The 20,339-nt window shown below is 40.2% G+C and overlaps 1 protein-coding gene across 2 annotated transcripts in view; it reads left to right on the top strand.

The window, feature by feature from the left end:
- The first annotated feature begins 8,006 nt into the window (after window positions 1–8,006).
- Window positions 8,007–20,339, top strand: part of APOO (apolipoprotein O) — a 28,921-nt gene continuing 16,588 nt past the window's right edge. The window contains exons 1-5 of one of the 2 annotated variants that reach the window (XM_059491503.1): window positions 8,007–8,062; window positions 12,489–12,596; window positions 14,851–14,970; window positions 17,579–17,633; window positions 18,711–18,806. In XM_059491503.1, the coding sequence (XP_059347486.1) occupies window positions 8,054–8,062; window positions 12,489–12,596; window positions 14,851–14,970; window positions 17,579–17,633; window positions 18,711–18,806 (388 nt within the window). In that variant the 5' untranslated portion in view covers window positions 8,007–8,053. Of the gene's footprint in view, window positions 8,063–10,083; window positions 10,108–12,488; window positions 12,597–14,850; window positions 14,971–17,578; window positions 17,634–18,710; window positions 18,807–20,339 lie in introns of those variants that run through there. The other variant, XM_059491510.1, reaches the window with a different exon arrangement.

Here is a 20,339-nt window from a genome sequence, read left to right as displayed (position 1 = left end):
TGTATTCTTTGCTATAAATTATTCTTGTTGACATGAAATTCCTAATTTCAACAGCTGTTCCCCCTTTGTTATAGGTTAGGGTTTTGGGGTTCTGCTTTTTGTGTTTGGGGTTTTTTGTTTATTTGTTTCTTTTTTTGAATCCATTATATGGATTCATATAATGAGTTCATTCATTGATATAATAATATGGAAAGGCAGAGTGTTGCTTTGGCCATTGCACAGATTCTGTATCAGTTCTGTACCTTTTGAGTCCACAATACTCTTGTAGATACATGATACCCTACTCACCTCTAGCCTGTCAAATCTTGCTGATGGTTCAGTGTCATCCTTTAACTGAGACACCACCTGGACCGAGGCAACTTCCTTGGCATGTGCAAAACCTTCATTCAAGGAAAAGGGCAGAGAATATGTGTAAAGGCAGCTTCAGTTTCTTGTTTTCATGAACACTTTCCACTGCTACATTCAGTTCTATAGTTGTGCTGACAGGTGCTGTGGGCAATGTTTACAGGTAAAAATGAACCTCATCATGATGTCTGGTGAAGCCTGCAGTGACTGGTCAGTCATCTATCCACTGGAATGAATGCATTAACACCATATGCTGAGCACCAAACATTCGAGATTGATGGTATGTGGTCTGTAAAGGAACTCAAAAATACTTTTTGCTTTGTGTCTGATGCCTTCAGATGTCTCCTGGTGGTGTCACCCTTGTTAGCATTTCTCCTGTACATTACAAATAAATGTTGTTCAGTAAGTGGTGCTGAATAAAATATCTGTTTTCTAATGAGGAAGAAGGCTTTTAATGGTTAACCCTTATATTGCACTATTTAATTTTACCAGACAGTTATGTCTGTCTTTGGCTTGAACTGGCAGCCTCCTTTCCCACAGCCTTTTCCATATGTCCTCAGGCATGTTCTAAACATTGTTTGGACTTTGTTTGGATTTTGTCATGTGCTTCACCTCACAAGTTTGAGTTACACCATGCAATTTTTTTCTGTGTGAGAATCTTTTCTTTCCTGTGGTGAATTTTTCATGGTATGGGTCTGTTTATGGGTCTGATTATTTACATCAATAGTACTTTGAGTGCTATTGATGAGACTTTCTGACTTTACCATCCTTTCTTTGTCAAAGGAATTACATCATGCCAACAGAAACCAAGTATTTACTCTGTGTTCAAGTTCTGTCACGTCAGGGTAAGAATTCTAATGTGGCCAGTGGGTTCCTCTTGTGTTTACCTTCCCAGATTGCCCAAGTCATACAAAATGCATGGGATTGTGCTTCTGGTGTCAATGGAAGGCAGGCCTTTAGTGCTTCCCCTATGTTGATGTAGAGATGACCTTTATTTTCACTCCTTCAAGCAAGGAGTTGCTCTGCTATCATTCTCCACCCCTCAGAAAGCCCTCCTGGCAAATTTATGCCCAGGAAGAGTCCAAGTTCCTCAGGTGTCCTTGGTCAGCTGAGGATGTTCCATAGGATTTGCCTTGTGCCACACATGCCCTCACTTCATCCTCTGGCTCTTACAGGCAGTTCTGCAAGGATTTTTTCATCTAACACAGGGGGCAACTTGATACCAAGAACTGAATTTTAACTTACTATAATGAAATCCAAAATACCAGTTTCAGAAGAAGATGTTTTAGAGGGCAAAAACTTTTTTTAAAATCTATATATTTCTTCTCCTGTGGATTTGGAGTTCATTTAATTGCAATCAGGAAGTTACTGTCAAGTAATAACTTTCCTAATCATTCTCCTGACAGATTATCCAAAGCACTGCAAAGCATTATGTAGTCAGAAGAAAAAAAAAGGTGATGATAACTCAACTGTAGCTTTTAGTTGAATGACTTTTCATGGTCTTAAAGTTGGGAACTGATCCAATTAACAACGTTCTTGGAAGTGTTTTAGCTGTTTTCTGAAGGAGGTGGATTTTGGATTAGTGCTGTTCTCTGAAAACAAGGGGAATGAGATTAACCTCTATGTAAATTAAATAAACTAAATACCTTAGCCAAGGAAATCTCAGTACAAAATTGTTAACACACAAATAATAACCAACTGTACTCTGCAGAACATATGCTCCTTAAAAAGTGATCAGAGTTTCTCAATTTTAGTTTTGTCCCAGCTTTGCTGTGCAGAGATTTTTATTTTTCCCATGGTAAAAATCAATTACAAGAATGTATGCTAAACTTGTTAAACCGGAGTAGAAAGCCACAGAGAGATCTGCTCTCAGATCTGCAGCCTTGTTCAAAGCAGGGCAGGACACATTAAAGTGGCTGGATGGGTTAGCAATTTTCCAGTACTTTAACTTTTGATGATTTATGCATCTGCTGTGGATGGAAATAATCCAATATCCTCCAGAGATAATGCCTGGAACCAGACATACAATTTACCTGTTTCATATTCCCTTTTTCTGTAGCAATGGATTGATCCCTCAGGCTTTTCAGTTCATGAAATTGCCACTCTTGATGTTCAGCAAAGCTGCTCCTATTTGTAACACCCAGTTTCTGGGCCTGTGTGGTACCCTGCACTGCTACATGCACAAAGAAGGGAGAACCTATTTGATCACACTTGAGAAATGTGACATTTTTCTCATCTATACCAGAGCCAAAGCAAGCTAAGGCACCATATTGTACTAATTTATGAGTCTGAGGTAGTTTCAAATGCTGTACTGGATAGGAGCAGTTAAAGTAAAGACTGTCAGGCTGTGCCCCACTAGGAGCTGCAGTCATGCAACCATGGCCCTTCTCCAGAGGGAGTGGGGGTAGGCATCAATGGTGTCACATGAGGAGAAGCAGGGGATAAAGTGTGTTAAACAGAAAAGGGATCATTAGGGGAAACCACTGAAATGAGGGCTTTCATTAGTGATTGTGAGAGACCTGTCCTAGAGTTTCCCAAATGCACTTCAGGAATAAGCTTGGGTAAGGTTGGTGTTGCTCCCTTGTGGCAAATGCTGCTAGAAAGGAAGCAATAGTGGCAGCCACGAGATATGATGGGGTTTGATGAATGAGGCAAAGGAATGCAGAGGTGCAAACCCAGCCTGAACAAAGGCCTTGGTACCACAGAGCAAGGAACTGCAGAAGGATTCCCAGACTAAGGAGTGCTCTGAACAGAAATAGATTATGTCCTAAAAAGGGCATTTTGCTTCCAGAAGGAATGTGTACCTTTAATTGAGAATTATTTGGTAGACCTAGAAACTCATTTAGGTAAATAATCGACTGCATTTAATAGGCATGCATATTTATGAATATATGTAAATCAAGACATTTACAGGCAAATGAGGTAAAGCTATTCACATCACCTTGCTAAGAAATTAGGGATTGCTGTGAAAATAATTTTTTAAGGTAAAAAAAATTCATGCACAAAATATATACAGACTGGCAAAAGATGCAGGACCTTTCATCTTCTAGCCTCAGCTGATTTCCAGAATGTATCCTGTTCAACTGAAATCTGAGGTGCATTTGAATTTTGAAAATAGTTGGATTTTGTTGTGATGAGTATTTAAGGGCATCAAAAAGCTGTTTGTATTTTCACTGCTACTGGTAGCCTATTACCTGTGCTTGACTAGGCAATCCACACATCTCTGCTGGTGGTATGAACAACCTGTTGATAGAATGGCAGAAGAATTATTCATTGTGGCTGGAAGGAGTAGCTGGAAAATGAGGAACCAGAGCTCCTGGTGTCTGCAGCAAGAAGCCAAGGATTTGAATCAGGGAAGGAATGTTTGGGTTTTTAACCATGGTATACCAGAAGTGAAAGAGATGCATTTGGGTTATACTGGGGTTTTTGCATTATGTATGTCTCTCTTCTACCTGCCTGTTGTCTTATTTTATAGAATTTTTATTTGGAAAGCACAGAGTGTATTTTGGATGCTGTCAGAATGTGACAAAGCTGGTGAGAAAACAGGTGCTGAAATTCGTCCTGGTTTACCTCAGATGTGAATGCATAAAGCCTTTGCTGCAATTAAAGGTAGGTCAGTGGGAACTCACAAATAGCTCTGCAATGGCATCTGTTCTCAACAGCCAATTTGCTTTCTGAATGTGTGAATTCAGACCTGTAGCTGCCAATAAAGTGCCTTTGACAAACGTCGAAGAACGACTCACCTTAGCTGTGAAAAGAAAAAGCACAGGGTAAGTTTCACTCTAAATAAGATGGTCTCATTAAATACAAAAGCCTGTTCAATTTCTGTTTGTTTTTATTTCGTAAGCAAATGAAGTAGAAAGGATGAAGGGGTATTCCTATGGACATGCAAACTACTAAAGGCATTGTGAAAAGTGTCATCACGCACCCAATAAAAGGCAGTTCAGTCAGCTGCCTGACAAATACGTGCTAAAGTGACAGGAACCTGAGGAATTGATCATGGCTCTGCAGACTGCGTGGCTGTGCCTGCCGTGGCCCTCCGCCTGGGCCTTGTGTGGGCATTTCGAGCCTCACGGCATTGGGTGAAGCTGCTTAACAGCTGGAACTGAATTTACTGAAGCTCTTGTGGTTGTGTATTTCCTATTAACTACATGTTCTCAATGACCTTGAAGAGAGTGCTGCCAAACAGCATACTTTCCACTTATAACACAAAAAGCTCTATGAGGGGGAATAGCAGTTTATTTCATAAAGACATCAAAACCCAGTTCTGAACAGGCTGGCAAAACTGTAGTGACAAGTCATGGTATTTTTAAAAATAATTTGTTTTAATGAGAAAAGGTGCATGGAGAAAAATGGGGGGTGTTGGGGTTGTTTGTTTGGTTTTTTTAATATACAAGAACATTATCTTGAAGGAGAACATCAAAATAAACCATCCATCCAGAATTATAATGTTTTCCAGTAATCAGTGTGAGTAGGTAACTTCATTGGTATTTGATGGACAGATGTTACACACTCATATTTTAACATTAATGTGCAACAAATCAATTTTTCCCCTACAATTGTACATCTATGGCAAAGAACTGTAAGTGTAGTAGTAGTAAAAGACTGATCTTATTTTCCTGACCAAAAAGTAAACTGTAAACAAGCAATCTAATACAACATTATGAAAGCTCAGACCATAATGCCTAAGGCATTGGCTTAGAGATCAAGTTCCTTAAATTGTATTTCTGCCTGTGATTACATAGTTTATGAACTGTGGTGACATTTTCAAGCATCTCTGAGTTTTCTGAGGGAAAATGTGTCTTTCACAAGTGTTTAGAAAAACCAATTTTCTAAAATTACTGGCATGCAAAATCAAACTGAAATTTGCTAGAGGTCCTTACATTAGAAACAGCCAGGAGTCAATCATGCCAAACCTCTTTATTCTGTGGCCTCAGCAGCAGAAACTTGAGCTCCTTTTTAAGCCTGTCTGACAGTGTTTTGGACTGTGCATAATCCATTATGGCATATATTATCCTTGTCCCAGGGGAATTTGGCAGGGACAACCTCCTCCAGTATAAGAGAAGAATACTCCTACATGAAAGCAAATATATTTGTATTGTTCTCTACAAAGGTTTTCCCATTTATTTTAATCAGTCTATCAGTAGTTTTAAAGATTAATATCCGCAATGAAAAAAGTGCACTGAGGATATCTGAGCTAATAAAATTATTTGGATTAAATTTATTTTGAAACAACCATCTGTTCTTCAGATATTTATATATGTTACATAATTGTGTTAATAATTGCTGTATAGCCACTACATATAAATTGATAACAAAAATACATATTTGTAACATTTACACCATTTTATGTCCAGAAAGAATTGGAATTTTCTTTACTATTCATGTACCAAACTTAAAAAGACAGTGTATTTGAAATATTCTTACGTCTGCCCCCTACAAAAATTGAGGAGCAGTTGATCCTACCCATGGCATGGGATTTAGCTTTGGTTGAGAACTAACCAGGTTGGGTGCCATTATTCACCTTGAGTGATTCACATCACTCCTCACCTGTAACTTTGAGCTTTGAACATTTTCTCTAAACTCCTTGAGAATTATTATTAAAAATGCATCAAGAAATGTAAGTGCTTTGCAAACTACACCATCATTCCACATCCTGACAAAACCTTCACAAAATGCTGCAAAATCAGTTTCCATATACATTTGCCTCACTGTGGCTTATATTCTGTAAATGTAACTGATTGTGCAAAGCATGGTGCAATGGAGAAAGAGGGCAATTAGTGTTCCTCACTGACTGGTCATTTAGGTACCCTTTAGGTTTAACTTCTCCATGCTAAAATCTCTATAACCAAGTCCATAATAAAATACCAGTATTGTCTGTGGGTACTGGAGCTCATCTTGTACCATTTGTTAGAGGTATTTCTGCTGTCCCATTAATTTGCCAGTTAAGGAGCATTGCCCAGTTCTGCAATGCAGTGGTTAAATTTCTTCCTGCTATAGCTGCTTCTGTTAGGTCTATAAAGAATCTGCAGTAAAGAAATGTAGGAATTTTAAGAGGGAACAACAAAAATTATCACGACAAAGAAAATCGTGCAAGGGTGTCTACCTTGTCTGTCTTTCCACAGTACTGTTCCTGATGAAGTGTTTGTTACCGTATTCTTCAGGTGATTCACCTTTTGCATTAAAATTCTAACAACGTTTTCTAGGACTAACACAGTGCTATTCATATTCTAAAATCAGTATTAACTTTTTTCAAGAAACTATGTTTCTTGAACATCTCCAGGGATGGTGACTCCACCACCTCCCTGGGCAGCCTGTTCCAAGTAATTTTCTGACAGAAATTCAGCACTCCTCATTTCTGATATTCATCTCCCACTGAGTTACAAGTCAGTCACTGTGGAATGTACAAAAGACCCTCCCTTGCTGCAGATGTGAGCAGAAAAAACTTTCACCTGTCCAACTCACTGAAGTGAGCTGGGAGATGCCCCAAGGGATGCAGAGATGAAAAGTGTAAAAATACTGAGAAAAGAGTGGTGGGTAATTGTTTTTGCTTTTTTTTGTTTTGTTTTATTTGGGGTTTTTTTTTGTTTGTTTTTTAATATGAGATAGGCACAGAACGCTATCCATACACTAGTCCCATTGTGCTGCTTTTGGCTGGGGTACAGTTAATTTTCTTCACAGTGGCTGGTATGGGCCTATGTATTGGATTAGTGCTGAACACAGGGTTGATAATACAGAGATGTTTTTGTTATTGCTGAGCAGGGCTTGCATGGAGCCAAGGCTTTTTCTGCTTTTTATAAGGCCACGCTGGAGAGGGGCCGGGAGTGCATGGGAGGAGACACACCTGGGACAGGTAACCCCAAATGACGAAAGGGATATTCTGTCTTCAACACACGAGTAACAACAACATCTCTGTATTATCAACCCTGTGTTCAGCACTAATCCAGTACATAGGTGCTGTGAAGAGAACGAACTCTACCCCAAGCAGAACCAGCACTGCCATCCACGTTATTCCGGCAGAGGCAGAGGAGCGGTGGAGCTGGCGGAGGGCCTGGGGCAGGGGTGCTGTGAGGGGGAGCCGGGGGTGTCCAGCCGGGTAAAGGGGCTCGGGTGCCTCCATCGCCCTCTCCGGCTCCCGGGCAGGAGGGCGCGGCCGGCTGGGGCTCGGTCTCTCCTGCCAGGCAGCCTGCGACAGGAGGAGAGGACACAGCTGTGCCAGGGAAGGGCTGGGTGGGACATCAGGAAGAATTTCTTCACACAAAGGGTGAGTAGGCATTGGAATGGACTGCAGGTGGAGTCACCGTCCCTGGGGGGGTTAAGGAAAGGCTGGACGTGGCACTCAGTGCTATGGTCTGGCTGACAGGGTGGTGTTCGGTAACAGGTTGGATTCGACACCCTCAGAGGTCTTTTCCAACCTAAATGATTCCGTGATCCTGTGATTGATTCTGTGATCTCTGAACGGCCGAACCATCTTTATAAAGGCCGCAGAGTAACACATGGAGCCATGCCGCGGGGCTGAGGACTAGTGTATAAGCGCTTTCAGCACTCCGGCACCACGTTTGTCCCACACGAGCCCTCAGGCGCCATTCCCCAGGGAGCCCTCGGTCCCCTCCGCTTCCCGGGCGGCGCCTGCAGCGGGGCGGGGCCGTTCGCGTGACGTCACGCCGCGGTGACGCCATCGCCCCGTCGCCGCGCGCCCGGCGCCGCCATGTTCAAGGTGAGGAAGGGTCCCCGCGCGGGCCGGGCCCGCAGCGCTCGTGGCTGCCGCGCCGCTCCGTGCGCTCCGCACCGCTCCGCACCGCTCCGCACCGCTCCGCACGCTGCTGGGACCGCGCTCCTTGCAGCTGCTTCACCGCTCCTCTTAGCGCTTCGGCACCGCGTGCCCTCCATGCTGCATGAACAGAGGCACAGTCCCGACTTAGAGTCGTTTCTGGGTGCAGCGGTGCTGCCGCAGAGTGCGGAGCGGTGCGTGCAGATCGCATTCCCTCTTTGCAGTGTGCTGCCGCAGAGTTTGGGTTCGGGGAGTTGTCGCTTCAAAGTGTCAGCTCGATCTTGAAAAGTCTCCGTTTTAGCGCCTGAAGGTTGTCTGTGGGACCTGCGGAAAGCACGGTCCGGCTCTCGCTGTCTCTGAGGTCTTTGCCTCTGATTAGAGGAGCTCCAGATGCCCAGATCAGGCTAAAAGCGAGCTCTGTGCCAGTCAGATCGCTGTTACGGCTGCTTGCTTAAAAAAAAAAAAAAAATCAAAACCTGGTGATGCTTGGTTCTTGGTGTTCATTTTCTTTGGTACCATTTTCCGTGTGATATGCTGATAATATCTCTAGATACCGATATACTGAGTATATGAAATACTAACATATAATTGAAACTCATAATCTCAACATTAAGAACTTCTTTACGTTGAGGGTGGCAGAGCCCTGGAACAGCTGCCCAGGAGGCATCCAAAGCTCACTCACCTGGACATGTTCCTGTGTCACTGCTCCTTCAGGTGACCCTGCCCTGGCACGGGGCTGCACTGGATGAGCTCCAGAGGTCCCTTCCAGCCCTGACAATTCTGTGAGTCTGTGGTGCTGATGTGCTGAGCCCTTGCTTGCTCTGCTCTTGTCACAAATTCCTTGTTCTTTTTGTGCTTTGATGTTGGAATTCTGTGCTCGGAATCATTGAGAATTCCATAATTGTCATTAGAAGGTTTATCTGTGAACCTGTGCATTTGGGCACTAAGTATGTTAGTACCTTTATGCTGCTAATGAGGGTTTAGGTGCTTCAGGCCAACCTGATGTTGTGCCTCCAAGAGCCAAAGGGAAGGTGGCTTTTTGTCCAGGATATTTGTGCTTCAGGGACAGGAGTGTTCAAGAGTTTGGATTTTGGTTTTATGTTTTTATAGTTTGGGTCGAGAAATAGGAGGGAGAATTGAAAAAGATGAGAGAAATGAAGTGTTTTCATACTTCAGGACCATATCAGCCTTCTCAAAAGTATCCTCCAGCTTTTCCTGTCTGGTGTCTAAAGATAAAGTTGAATTCTTAGCTAGAGAGGAGTAAATGTATCTTTTTTGCTTAAAATAACTGCAGAGCATTGCCAATGGAAAAGAATGTTGGCTCTGGTTTTCTGATACTGAGTGGCTGTAAGACTGGCAGGCTGAAGGCACAGCTCAATCAGTCAAAATATTTTACTAAAGCAATTGGTTTAGTAATATGTGGTTAGTATGGAATTCAAAAATGAGATCCTGAAGGGAGTTTTGGAAACAAAAAGTACAGCAGTTGATCTTTCATACTCCCAAACACTTCTGTGTATGCAAACAGGCAGTATTTCAGCAGCAGTTCTGTCTGTCCCATAAGGCAGTTCATGTAGGAGACCATTGCAGTATGACTTGAACAGCACATTTAAGAAGAGATTTAACTTGCACTTTCAGAGATTAGTTTCATTTTGTTAAAAATTAAAATCAATGGAAAATGTCTGCGCTTCATTATCTTGATAACATAAACAGTTAACATTTCAGTCTGAGTAGTTCTGTGATCACTGATATTGTTTTGTGAAACCCAGGTGCTTCCAGCCTTGTGCTCTGCTGTTTGTGTCTTTATATAAAAATCTGAAATATCTAAAACATTTGGTTTTACAGTTTCTACTGGTGACACTTAGCACCATTTACACTGTTTGAAAACATATTTCTGAAAGAAAATGCATTTAGATTTTTGCCTTTTCAGTGACAGAACAGTTTTGCAATGAAAAAAGGAAAGATTGAGGAAATAAACTCTACAGCTATTAATGGTTAGTAGCATTTGTTTTTGTCCTGGCTAATGGAAGTATGTGAAAAGTGTTTAAGCAAACACTATTAGAGATTATCCTTGTCTTTCCTTGGCTGTGAAACAGCTGATCCAGTCATTGTGGTGTTTCATTTATAGTGATTTAGTAACGAGTCCATAAATTCAGACAAGGAAAAACTTCCATTTTAAGCAAGTTTTTCCACTCCTTTTGACCCATCAGATCCCTTATGTCTTCCAGAAGAGCAATCCTGTAACCTAGTTGTTGTGTGCTGTTTCTCTACACCTAAACCAGCATTTTCAGGAAGTTTGGCAACTGTATAGCCCAATTTTTAGTTTGAGAAGTCTATTGGTTACATTTAATAAACATTCCACCTGCAGGGCAGTGGAAGAAATTTAAGCTGCAAATGCTTGACTGCCTACAGTAAGCTGCTGTGGTGTGGATAATTTTAAGGCTGTTTTCTAACAGTTCTGCAGCAGCCAGACAGAGCAATTGTGCCGTGGCTGGGCCAGTTGCCACCATCACAGCATGGAGGAGGGGTGGTGTGACCACGGCTCCAGTGCCACAAGCAGCTGGGTCAGTGCCACAGACCCTGCTAGTTGTGAAAAGTGTGAAAAACGCCAGTCACTTGATTTTAAAATTTTTAAAGTTTAATAGTAATAAAGTGGTTATAAAAATAGTAACACAATTAGAGTAATAACAGTTTGGACAAATTGAATTAAAACAATATGAGACAATAAAGACAAAGAGTTACGGACGTCCGGGTACCTTTTCTGGGCAGCAGGAGCCTGAAAAAGGACACCCGTTAAGAAAGGATTAACCCTCAAAAGCAATAGCCTGTTGCATATTCATACACCTCATACATTATGTATAAATTCCATTCAAACACAGGATTCTGTCTGGTCAGTGTCAACTTCTTCCTTCTAATCCTAATAGCGCCTCCAAGGCGGGAAGAAGTTCGTTTCTTCTGATAAGAGGGCGATAAATTCCCTTTCTCTGAAAGATTTTGGTGTCCTGTGGCTGCTATCTCGCTGCAAGCCCTTTCTGTTAAACAAAGCATCTTACATAGCATAGTTTCTATTTTAACAATTTTTATAACCTAAAACTATATTTAACACAGTACTTAAGAAAATTAATACAGCATTATTTTCTGACACAACACGTACAATATTCATTTTAATATTTGCGAGAAGCCAATTATAAAATACATGCATTTTTCACAAAAGGAAGAGGCCTTGCTGCCTTCTCCTTTCCCAGCCCTGTCCCACAGCTCCTGTGGTGCTTGCCGGGCTGTTCCATGGAAGGAAGGACTCCATTTGCTGAGCCACACAAAGCTCTCCCTTCTCCTGCAGGATTAATCTTTTTGGCCAGGTGAATTCCCTCACGGTGGGAGCCTCCAGCCACCACAGCTGGGCAGCAGTGCTGGAGAGGAGCCAGGCACCCCCAGTTTGGTGTTAGACCCACTGGGGCTGTAACCTGATCCAGCAAAACACCGGCTGCTGTAACTCTGCACTACAGGAGTATGAGACACTGAAAGCTTTCCCATTTCAACTGATATTTCTGGAGTTATACTTTGCTGCTAACAAAGATGTGCATTTGCTGGAAAAAATGCTCTCTGGGCATCTTGATTTACTTTGGAGCTAAGATTTTTTTTTTCTTCTGTTTTTTTGTTTGTTTGTTTGTTTTTTTTTTTAAGTTGAAGCAGACTTTCCCATTAAGAAATTCAGTTTAGCATAGGTCCTGAATATTGGAAGAACTATATCCATCCACCTTAGTCATGGTGGTTGTGTGGTGTGATTGGATTGAATTTAAAGTGTTCAAAAACAGTCAAGTAATTCATGTTTCTTACAGAAAGTAGGAGACACTCCTAAAATTCTTAGAAAGTATTGATTTTGTTCTGGTATTTATAGCTGCAGGTCTCCTTGTTTTCCTAAGTCTATGTGCAGATATTAAGTAGAAGTAAAACACTGAACTTCTTGGTACTAACTATGGAAAAATGGAGGTATTATGGGCATACACAAAGTTGTTTAAAATGTGAATATAATCTTGCTATTTAAGCTGAGAAAGTTAGTACAAAAATTACTTTAAACTAGAAAAAACAAGATCTTTTTTGTGAGATGAAAACTGATGAGATTAGCATTTATTTCTACTGCCCCCTTTAGCCTTAGGTTTTTCCAATTACCACCTGAGTGATTTAGATGTTACCATGTCAGTGCCTGAGAGCATTAGACTGTACTGCTGACCCTCCTTTCTCCTAATTTCCAGGCATCTGTTGAGATCCCTCTTTACCATCTAGGGGGACACACACCTGTCTGCCTGGCGGTGTTCAGGCACGTTGCAGTTTTGTTTGCACACAATGATGTTCTTGTCCTTGGTGATGTTTCCAGGTAATCCGGCTGGGGGCCACCCCTGTCAGCCTGGGCTTGCTCTCTGTCCAGGTTTATGCTGCTTCCTCAGAGAAGGCTTCCAAGAAGGAGTTGCTGAAAATTGAGGAGGTGAGTGTGGTTAGAGTCTTAGTGCTCTCCTATCTAAAGAATTCTGGAAACATTGTGTTTTGATGTATGAAAGCATTTCGGTACATCCTGTCACCTTTTGTATTCTTGCCTTTAAATTTGCTGCTCGGGTTTCCTCACCAGGGATGTCTGTACAGTTTTGCTTTTACCTGAGCATGGCATTTGATGTTCTTCACTTGATAGGGCCAGGCTTGCTTGTGTATAAAATATTTTTCCTACATTAAAACCTGTTATTATTCATTCAGAAATTACATTTTCATGTTTGTAGATTTACTTATGGTTGTATTTCAAGTCCTCAGGAATATTTTATTTGCTTTTTACCCAGATAATAGCACTTACTTTTTACTGTAAATAGTGTTGGTAAATTCTAATAAAAATTCATTTATGTTCTCCACTAAAACATAAATGTGAATCAGAATGTTTTATTTCTAAAAATATTCTCTTTTTTAAATATCTAAGTTCTTGTCTGGCAACCCTTTGAATCCACCATAGTAGCCTGCAGAATTTTTTCAGTTTTCCTTTCTTCACAGTATTCAGACCTAAGCAACAACAAATACAATACATAGTGGCAATAAATACCTGTTATGCTTTCATTTCTTTAAGATGTAACAAATGTCTTGGTTATAAGTAGAGCCTTAAAATACCCTGTCAAACTGTAGATTCAGCAGCACTGTTACACAGGCTTTTAAAGGTTTCCAGCACTAAAAAATCAAAATAAGTACTTCATAACTAAATCCAGCTTTACAGGCATGAGAGCATGCAGTTGTTTAAAAGTTTTGAGTACTTGAACCCAGCCCAAAGCATTGTGCCATAAGCACTGGAACTGAACCAGGCTGTGTTGTGCACACCCAGGTGCTGGGGCTGGCAGTTCCCTTGAGCAGTGAGAGGAGCTGCAGTTGCAGGGGGTCCTGGGAGCCTCAGCTGGGCCCAGCCTCTGCTGGCCTGAGTCAGCCCTGAGGCAGCAGCGTGGAGCTCATGTCAGTGAGTAATGGGCTTGCCATCAGCTCCAGCTCAGCAGAATGTGCAAGCCTGGACTTCTGGCTGCCTTTCTTGCCATTCACAGGCTCTTAGTTTGGATCTCTATGTGTCAGCTGTCTAGTTTCATAAAATATATGGGAATTTCCTTATTTCTGTCCTCGTGCCAGGCATTGCTGTTAGGTTGTCCAACAGGATCAAAGTTCAGCTTGTGACTGTGATTGCCAGGGATGACCTGGTTTCCTAGGGAAGTGAGGCTGAAAATCCTCATCTTTCAAAGTATTATGGGAAATCCAGCTGCACAAGTTACCAAATTATTGGATAAATTTGTTATAATTTTGTATTATGTTGTGGTTAGCAGCTTTTTAAATTACAACATAGCTGATCTTGAAAAGAGAGCTGGCTACATTTTAATGCAGCAATACTTGTAATCATCAGATTATAATAAACTACTAAATGGAGTATAAATATGGTGTAAAATATAAGCTCTTTATACTGAACATCTGTCTAGTATATAAGCTGCTAGAAATTTTAATAGGTTTTGTTTTGAGCTTTGCTGTTCAACAGTACGAACTTGGATTTTTTAAATGGAATACAGTTTCAAATATGCTTAGATAATTATAGTACATGTTGTGGTGATTGTAAACCCTAAATAGGGTGGTTTGGCCTTTATTATGTGAAGGTGCCCATTGCTCATTACAGTTCCTCTTTGCACAGTGCCCGGGTACATTAATGCTGTCAGTTGCTGATGTGGTTATGACCAAAGGTTGGGATGTTGGACCCTTTTCCTGCTCAGTCACAAACAGACACATGTGTGTTGGATGTTACCTTTGTTAGAAGCTGCTTAGGCTCTTTAATGATGCCTTGTGCATATATAGAAAATGATTGATTGTCATTTCTAGTGCATTCAGTATGTTAACTGGGAACCAGAAGTGCTGATTAAGGTGGGAAACATTTTTCACAATTATGTTGTGTTTTCTTATTAAACTAGTTTAATATTAATTTATAACTTGTGACTTGGATCATATAGCAGCTATGAATGAATTGTATAGCAGTTAGAAGTCATCTTCATCATAATTATGTGCTGTATAATTAAACTTTGCTCATAATGGTTGTCTCAGAGCTGTGTGAATTTTTATTATGCATTGTTTATGTAGTAAGCACAGTGTTAGTTGTTCTCTGCTTAGACTGTTCATGCCCTGAAGACCTACTTACACAATTCCACCTTTGTTTTTAACATCTTGTTTGCTAATATTCACAGCTGTCACTGTACTCCTCCCCAGCTCGTGAGACGAAATATGTGGAGAATCCCAAAACAGAATTGGAGGAGGGGGTTTCCCGTTTGCGACAGGTTTTGGAGCCATACACAGCCTGGTGTCAGGTACAATGGTTTGTATTGCACCCCTGATGCTTCAGGGGTAAAGTTCCAGCTGGGATTGTGGTTTGTTTTTTCTGACTTGGAATTAACAGGTAGCTGCAAAGTAAGAGCTGATAGCTGTTAACAGCATTTTTCAAAAATGTGCCATCACTGAAAGTTTTCTGCATTGCTTAAAATTTTCCACAGTTCAGGTCATAATGTTCACCCCCTTCTCACACAGAACCAGCTGTGTCTTATATACTAATTTGCTGAACTAAACCCTGGGTTTAGGGATTCTCCTTCCAAAAGAATTAAAATTAACTAAAGCATGGAATTGTTTTCTGAAGTGAACTTAAGGCTTAAATATACCTAGACACATCTGGATTTGGCACTGTCAGGAAGATAGGAGAGTGGTATTTGCAGTTTTCATGCTCAAGGAGGCCTTAAATTATCAAGCAATGTGTTTTGGAGCAGCAAAACCAAGTTACCCTTACTGCAACCGTGACAAAACACAACTTAGCAAAAAATAAATCAGTATTAGCTGAACTGGAATGTTGAGGGAAGGAATGCAGCTCTCTGGAAGAGAGAAAATCCCAGGCCACTAAGCACTGGTAAACCTAATCCCCAGCCCTTGCCTAAAAACTTTCTCATATATATATATTTTATTAGGTAGTATGTTTAGAGTAAATAGTCATTAAATACAAAAATAGGCTCTGTAGCAGAGAGGAAAGCCAATATTTTTGTGATCAAGGCCTAAATTGTTGGTGTTAGATTGCAAAGCCCCAGGAGAGCTTTCTTGCTCTTCCCTGCCCAGGAAATGTTGAGGCTTCTTTTGAAGTGGGGGAACCCTTGCCCTGTGGCTGTCTCCTGGCAGCTGTGGGTGATTCTGTGCTTTGCCCTCTGCCTGTTGTGAATCCCCTTGAGCTGCCAGCTCTGTGCCCAGCTCTCCACTGAAAGCTTCTTCAAGCTGTTGAGATGGAGATTGGGGTGTCCTTTCTGCCTGGAAGTTCTGTGTGGTGCTGCCTTTCACAGGACTGAAACAGTTTTTCAGGGTTCCTCAGTCTGGTGTTTCAAGTGTCCCCAGCAGAGCCCTGGCTGCAGCTTGGCAGGGGAAGGAGTTTTCTCAGGATAGTCAGAGCTCTGGCTCCTGAGCACATGGGTTTGCTTGGTTGCCTGTGGTAGCCCTGACTGGCAGTGAAATTGCAGAGGAAGTTGGCCTCTAACCTTGCTTGGTGTCTCGCTGACCTGTTGGCATCCTGTTGGTTTTATTATTTTTGTCTGTCTGGTGATCATTGACATAGGATGTGCTCTTCTGCTCACACACAAGAAGCCATTTCCTGGCAGTGGTTTACTGACTCATTTTATGAAGTGGGCATGTAAACTTTATGGGTTTGGGCAATATTGCTTAACTGTAGTCAGAGGTAGCTTTGGTTTTACACCCCCTGCCCATCCCTGCTATGTTGAAGAAAATAGTAATTAGGTGTGTTTCAGTTGTCTTTAAAATCAAACAGATAACCCAGGATAATCAGAATGAAATTGGTTATGTTTGTATACCCATTTTACTTTTCCAAAATTACTTAACTGTAGTGGAAATGCAGCTCAAACCTCAGATGTAGAAATGAGCCAGTTATATTTCAGTTATGACAGAAGATCAGACTTTGTCTTTGGGATCTTTAGAGCAAGTTCTTCTTACATTGTCTTTTAATAAGACCAGCATCCATTTAAAGTTATGTTGTGTGTCACGTGCTAACACTTTTTCATTTTTATGCTGGGTGGTTTTTTTACATCACTCTTGCTAGTGAGGAGATGAAAGTTCTAAGGATATCCCCATACAATATCCTAAACAAATGCTTTCACTTCTGCACAGGTGCAGCTCAGGTGGAATTGTAAGACTACTCTCTGCTTTAGCTTTGGGCATATATGTTTAAGAATTTGTTCCCTAATTTGTATACAGCCTTACACTGTTCCTCTGAAGCATTATTAGTGTAAATAACAATTAGCAGGGTTATTTTTGAGATTTTTTTTCTATTTGGATAAAAGGCAATGTGCTTTCTTTTATTTCCTGAGTAATCTCAGTCTGAAAAAAAATGTAGAACTGGTCTGTGGGGTTGATGCAGTGTCTTTGATTTGCTTTGGACATCTATGAACATCTAATTTTCCAAGTCACTTCCAAATGCAGTCTTGTTAGTGTAAGACTGTCTCCTGAAAAGTGGAATTTATCACTTTGCAGAATGAGTCACATACCCCTTTGATTGCAGTGTTGTACTTCTTTTCTTTGCATCACCTCAAGTGTTTTTGCAATACCTGAACACACTGAGAAACCCAAGATAATTCTGAGTTTCAGTTGCCTGATCTCAGACTGAGATTGATGTCTGTGTTTTGAAGTACTGTATTTTATCTCTCTCTGAAGAGTCCTTTGAGAAGAATCTGTAAGTTATGCTAAATGTAACATTGAGCAAGCATAGCCCTATAAGTGATGGGTGGAAGTGGGAATAAAAGGTATATTAGGGACCCATCACTTTTTTCTTTCTTGTTGTTTTTATTTCTCCTTTCTTTGTCAGCTCAGTCTATAGTTAATATTTTATTTACTTGGTATCTATTTACCCTTGTTCTCTTTTTTTTTTTTTTTTAGGATCTTTATGCCAAAGCTGTGCCCAAGTTAGAAAAAGCTGTTGAGCATGGTAGAGGTAAATCAGCTTAGTTTTCTTAAGTAGCAATTTAAAATGCAGGACTACTGTATCTTCAGTTTACAGGGAATTCCATTAAGCATCATTGTATGTATAATTTCTAATGCATTTAAGACTAATTTATTTCCACTGTGTACCTGTTTGAATTTTCTTTTGTGGGTCACTTATGACACTACATTTCTAAGCAATTAAAATCTGAGAGCAGCACTTATGTTTATCAATGTCACTAAAAATTAGTTATGCAGGAGAAGAAGGGGAAAACCCCTCACAATTTATTCCCAGCCAGCAGTATTTGTTTGACCCAGCCTCCAGCAGTATTTGCTTGACCCAGCTTAGTAGCTGAAACCTCCTGGAGAGTTTATTATTTGTTGCAAGCATTAGGTCTTTTGTTTGTAGTGTTTAGCCTTTTCATTTTGGTTTGTTTCCATGGATCTCCTAAGAATTTTGAATTAATCCAAAATTAATTTGTTTTTATTTTTGGAATCATCCTTTCACACTTGGGCTTACCAGGACTGAGGATGGATTCTATGTAGAGCTCATTTCAGATACTGCACCTCTTTTCTTTAAACTTAGCAGTTTCAGTCTTCTGAACTCGTTGACATGGAAGATTTTCCATAGTTTTCCATTCCCCCACCAGACTCCCATCTTAGAGTGCACTTTGCTTTTGCTGTGTCTTTGCATTGTTCTCTGGTTTGGTTTTTGTACAGTGTTTTACTGAAACTAGTTATTGTTAAAGTGTAACTGTGAAATTCCATTTTGCAAAGGTTTTTATCACTAATTTGAAAAAGATACGATTGAGATGCAAAGAGCAGAACAAAACAGATGGCCCAGGAGCAAAGGCAAAGCTCCTGTGAAAATTGGTGAATACAATACAATACTCAGTTTCATTCATGTGTCACTAGAGAAAAACTCAAAGGCTTTGAATTTTTTGCCAGCATATCTAAAATGAGCATGATAGTTAAATGTGTTTTGATAACTCTTTGTGTTTTGTAACAATTGCCAGCGTGTATTGATGATTCCTTTTCACAAAAACACTTTCACATTACATTAAAGCACTTTGTTCTGGCTTCTTTTCAGAGGGCTATGAATTTCTCCAGAAGCCTCCTGCTGGATTTTATCCAAGGCTTGGTGTGATAAGTTTTGCTGGAATTATTGGACTGTTTCTTGCTAGAGGTAAGTGGAAACCATTTGGACTGTTCAAGTTACAATTTTGGGTAAGTAATTTTTTGTGGGTTTTAGGGTACTAATTTTTAGTTGTGACAAGGAGATCTGAATTAACTGTTACAAGGATGTTTCTACACTGTTCCTTATAAAGAAACTGCATGGAAAAGGTGTTTAATAACTAACAATTATTGTTTTATCATTGCTGTATTTGTTACTAAAATCTAGTCTTCCATTTTCCCCAGCAGTATTTTAGTATAACAAAAATGGCAAAGGACTGGTTTAGTATCTTTTAGCCTAAAAATATTTTTAATTATTGAAGTTCTTAATCAGTTTCTTCATGTTACTGTAGAAAACAACTGTGGAATAAGTTATGGTAAAATACAGATGTTCCTGAACTATGGTATGTGTCCAATCAGGGGTATATTCGATTTTTTTCAAAGTATTCTGTGTTGACATGCAGGGATGCTGCAGATGGTGATTCAGCAAATAGATTGGTGAACTAATTCTGGGTGCACTGTAAATACCTGCACATTTTGCACTACAGAAAAATGATGCAGTTAATTTCATCACACTTACTGAAAAAATGTTCATGCTTTCATAAATAGAAGCGTTAGTGTAAGAAACGTTAAGTGTGAAGAAGTATTTTGTGCTTACATTAAGATATTCTTAATGCAGTGAAATGTAGGTAACAGAACTTTAAAGCTGTAGAATTTAAATACCAGTGAGGACATGGTTTGAACAAAAATAAACCTTTGTGGGGCCTGAATGTGTTGCACTGGAAGTGTGTGCTTGGCTGTGTAGAAATTAGAAGTGCATCTCCAACTATTTAATTTTCTAGTGAAGCTGGTGGAAACAGTACTTCACTTTTTTTCCTTGTGTATTTTTTCTAATGAAATCAAGATAACTTCCCTGTTTGAAGTTCTTTTTCTTTGTATTCCTGCTTCTCAAGCAGCATGATGAAGAATGAGATCAGCTTCCATCATTTATAACACTTTGTAGCAAAGTGAGGGGAGAGGGGGGAGTGCAGTCTTGGGACTGGAATTGAAAGATTAGAGGATCCTAAGTTTAATGAAAATACCTCATACTAAAAATGTTACATTTGTGAATCTTTTAGGATGGGAGCCATAATTTAAACACTTTTTTTTTTTCTGATAATAGTTTAAAATATGAATTTTATTTCCAGAAAGTATTCAAACCATAAATGGAAGTGCCCCTTTATTTTGATGTTACTGAAAGTCCTCTTTATTTTATTCTTCCTTTCCTTGGTCTTTGTGGAGAAATTGCCCTCTTGGAAGGTACAGATAAAATCCTCCAGGTCGAATCATAACACTTGAATATGCACAGCTGCTCACTAAGTAGAAAATATGGTATTCAAAGTTTAATCATGTGAATATTGTGCAGTCATCCAGCTTGGTTTAAAATGCCATTAGAGATAATTAGTTTTAACTCGTGTTGCAGATGGAGTGATGCACTTCACTTGCAAGAGAGCAGCAGCAATGTGATTATTGATGTAAAGCAGTGGTTTGAAAGGATTTGGTGGTA

The sequence above is a fragment of the Ammospiza nelsoni genome, chromosome 2 (genome assembly GCF_027579445.1).
Source record: "Ammospiza nelsoni isolate bAmmNel1 chromosome 2, bAmmNel1.pri, whole genome shotgun sequence".
Taxonomy (NCBI): Eukaryota; Metazoa; Chordata; class Aves; order Passeriformes; family Passerellidae; genus Ammospiza; species Ammospiza nelsoni.
The sequence above is the reverse complement of the archived record's forward strand: the minus strand, read 5'-3'. Positions and strand labels throughout refer to the sequence as shown.